General features: G+C 42.1%; 1 protein-coding gene across 13 annotated transcripts in view; it reads left to right on the top strand.

Annotated features, from left to right (window-relative positions):
* Positions 1–714: 714 nt before the first annotated feature.
* Positions 715–2,041, top strand: part of LOC117473796 (calcium-activated potassium channel subunit alpha-1) — a 78,483-nt gene continuing 77,156 nt past the window's right edge. For 12 of the 13 annotated variants that reach the window (XM_034119682.1, XM_034119683.1, XM_034119685.1 and 9 more), the window contains exon 1: positions 715–1,560. In XM_034119682.1, coding sequence (XP_033975573.1) covers positions 1,330–1,560 — 231 coding nt within the window. In that variant the 5' untranslated portion in view covers positions 715–1,329. The remainder of the gene's footprint in view (positions 1,561–2,041) is intronic. The other variant, XM_034119680.1, reaches the window with a different exon arrangement.

Raw genomic sequence — 2,041 nt, 5'->3', positions numbered from 1 at the left:
TGCAAGTTGTCTGTGTTTTCCATTTTAAATATTGTGTGGGTAACCATTTTTATAATTTGAATTTGTATAGTTTTATTCTAGCATTTGGTAGATTTAACAGGTTTATGATAGTTTGGACCTCGACGATCAATGCTCCTTTTATCCACTAGGGTGAGTAAACTGCCACTGTTGAAGGAGATGCCACTGTTTAATCACTTGTTTAATAACCGTCTGTGGATATAGTTTCATATTGTTTATATTCTAAATTGATGAACAGATGTGATTCTCCTTTTTTAATGTTAGAGCTGACCATCGTTGGATATGCTCCTGCCTAGAAGTATTACGTTAATAGGCTACTTTAAGGAGGATGTGTTTTTTAAATTCCTTAATACACAATTGTGTGTTGATCCTCTGCTACAAATCTGTTGTAGTACTGTTTACAGTTCTTCTGGTAAATTCTTCCATTTAGAACAAAGAAAACTCGTAATGTACCCTTTTATATGTTTTTACGACGCAAGGAAAATGAGGTAAAAGTAGAGTCTTGGTGTCATTCGTTTTACAAACTGAAAGTCCCCACTAATACTTTCAAAGCAACAAGGCTGTAACCACTAATTTCTAATCATGAAAAATTGATGAAGCGGTCACTATAAATAACAGACATCCAGATAAGCATCGACGTCTGCTACTGATGGCTCCTCCCCCACTACCTGTAAATCTGCGATGCCATCTCCCGACAAATGGATGTGACGGGCGGCAGCAGGAGCCCGGAGAGCGACAATGACTATTTCCGCTGCTCAATACAAGAAACCCTCGTTGTTTCAACCGATTTACATTAAAGGATATCGATAAACAGCGACCTTTCTAACGCGAGGAGGAGCGCATTCAACAGTGCGTAGCTCAAGTAGCGGACCTGCTGAAAGCTGCGCTGCTGAACAAGGTGGAGTGAGTGGATCCATCGCCTGGCAGGGAAAGCGTCTCTCTTTTATATAATAGTTGTGCTTATTCAGTTTTATCCATCGGGACAGTAAGGGAAATTGTGAATGTTTACGGTGACAATTGGATTTTTACGCACGGATCAAACCGCAATTCCAGCTATGAACGCGCATCGTGAGGCGCACATCTGATATCCTGATTTCAAAAGAAGTTTTTATTACTGTGCGTGTGTCTATCGACTCAACTTTTACGGCCTTGCTTGGTGAAGGCAGATGAAAAGGCAGAGGAGCGGAAGGTGGTTGACTTAACATGGCTGAGCCGCTGGGGCATCAGTGGGCGCTGGCTGGAGCTCCGAAGAGCGCCTGAATCCCGGTTGAGTGGATTGTTGGGGGGCTGGCAGGTGACCAGTGGCCCATAATGTCCAAGAGGGAGAAATTCAACCCGGATCCTTCAATCCAAATCTCCAAGATGAATGTCATCATCCCCTTCTCACCAGATGTGCCCTGTGACAGCAACGGCCAGCGGATGTGGTGGGCTTTCCTCGCCTCCTCCATGGTCACTTTCTTTGGGGGTCTCTTCATAATCCTACTGTGGAGAACTCTCAAATACCTGTGGACTGTGTGCTGCCACTGTAACGCCAAAAAGAAGGTACGCCAGGTCATTTCATAAACCACCACACCCCAACAAAATGACTACATTATAAGCCTATGGGTTGTGTACAACAGCCTGTGCGAGACACCAATGTGTCCAGCCAGTTTAATGAAACGGGCTCGTAGTTAAATCTGTGTCAAGGCCCAATCCACAGAGTATGTGCATGCATAATCAACTGCTACTCCCAGTTGAATGTGTCATAGTAACAAATAGACACCATTTTACTAGTTGAGTTTACTGAGCAACATCTTTTTAAGTGCAGCTGACACTTGTTGGTGTACCACTCTCTATTTCTTCCATCAGGTTGATTGGAAAATGATTACACATAAGCACGTTATATACAACATTACATTATTATAAACTGCTTTTTGTCCTTATGTAACTAATGTGTTTGATATTTGGATATAAAAATGGTCTTTTGTTTGAATTGAAAAGCTCCCTCTATGTACAACATGCATCATAGCAGATTAAAAGTATT

Source organism: Trematomus bernacchii, unplaced genomic scaffold (assembly GCF_902827165.1).
Source record: "Trematomus bernacchii unplaced genomic scaffold, fTreBer1.1, whole genome shotgun sequence".
NCBI classification, from domain to species: domain Eukaryota; kingdom Metazoa; phylum Chordata; class Actinopteri; order Perciformes; family Nototheniidae; genus Trematomus; species Trematomus bernacchii.
This window is presented reverse-complemented; position numbering and strand designations above follow the sequence as displayed.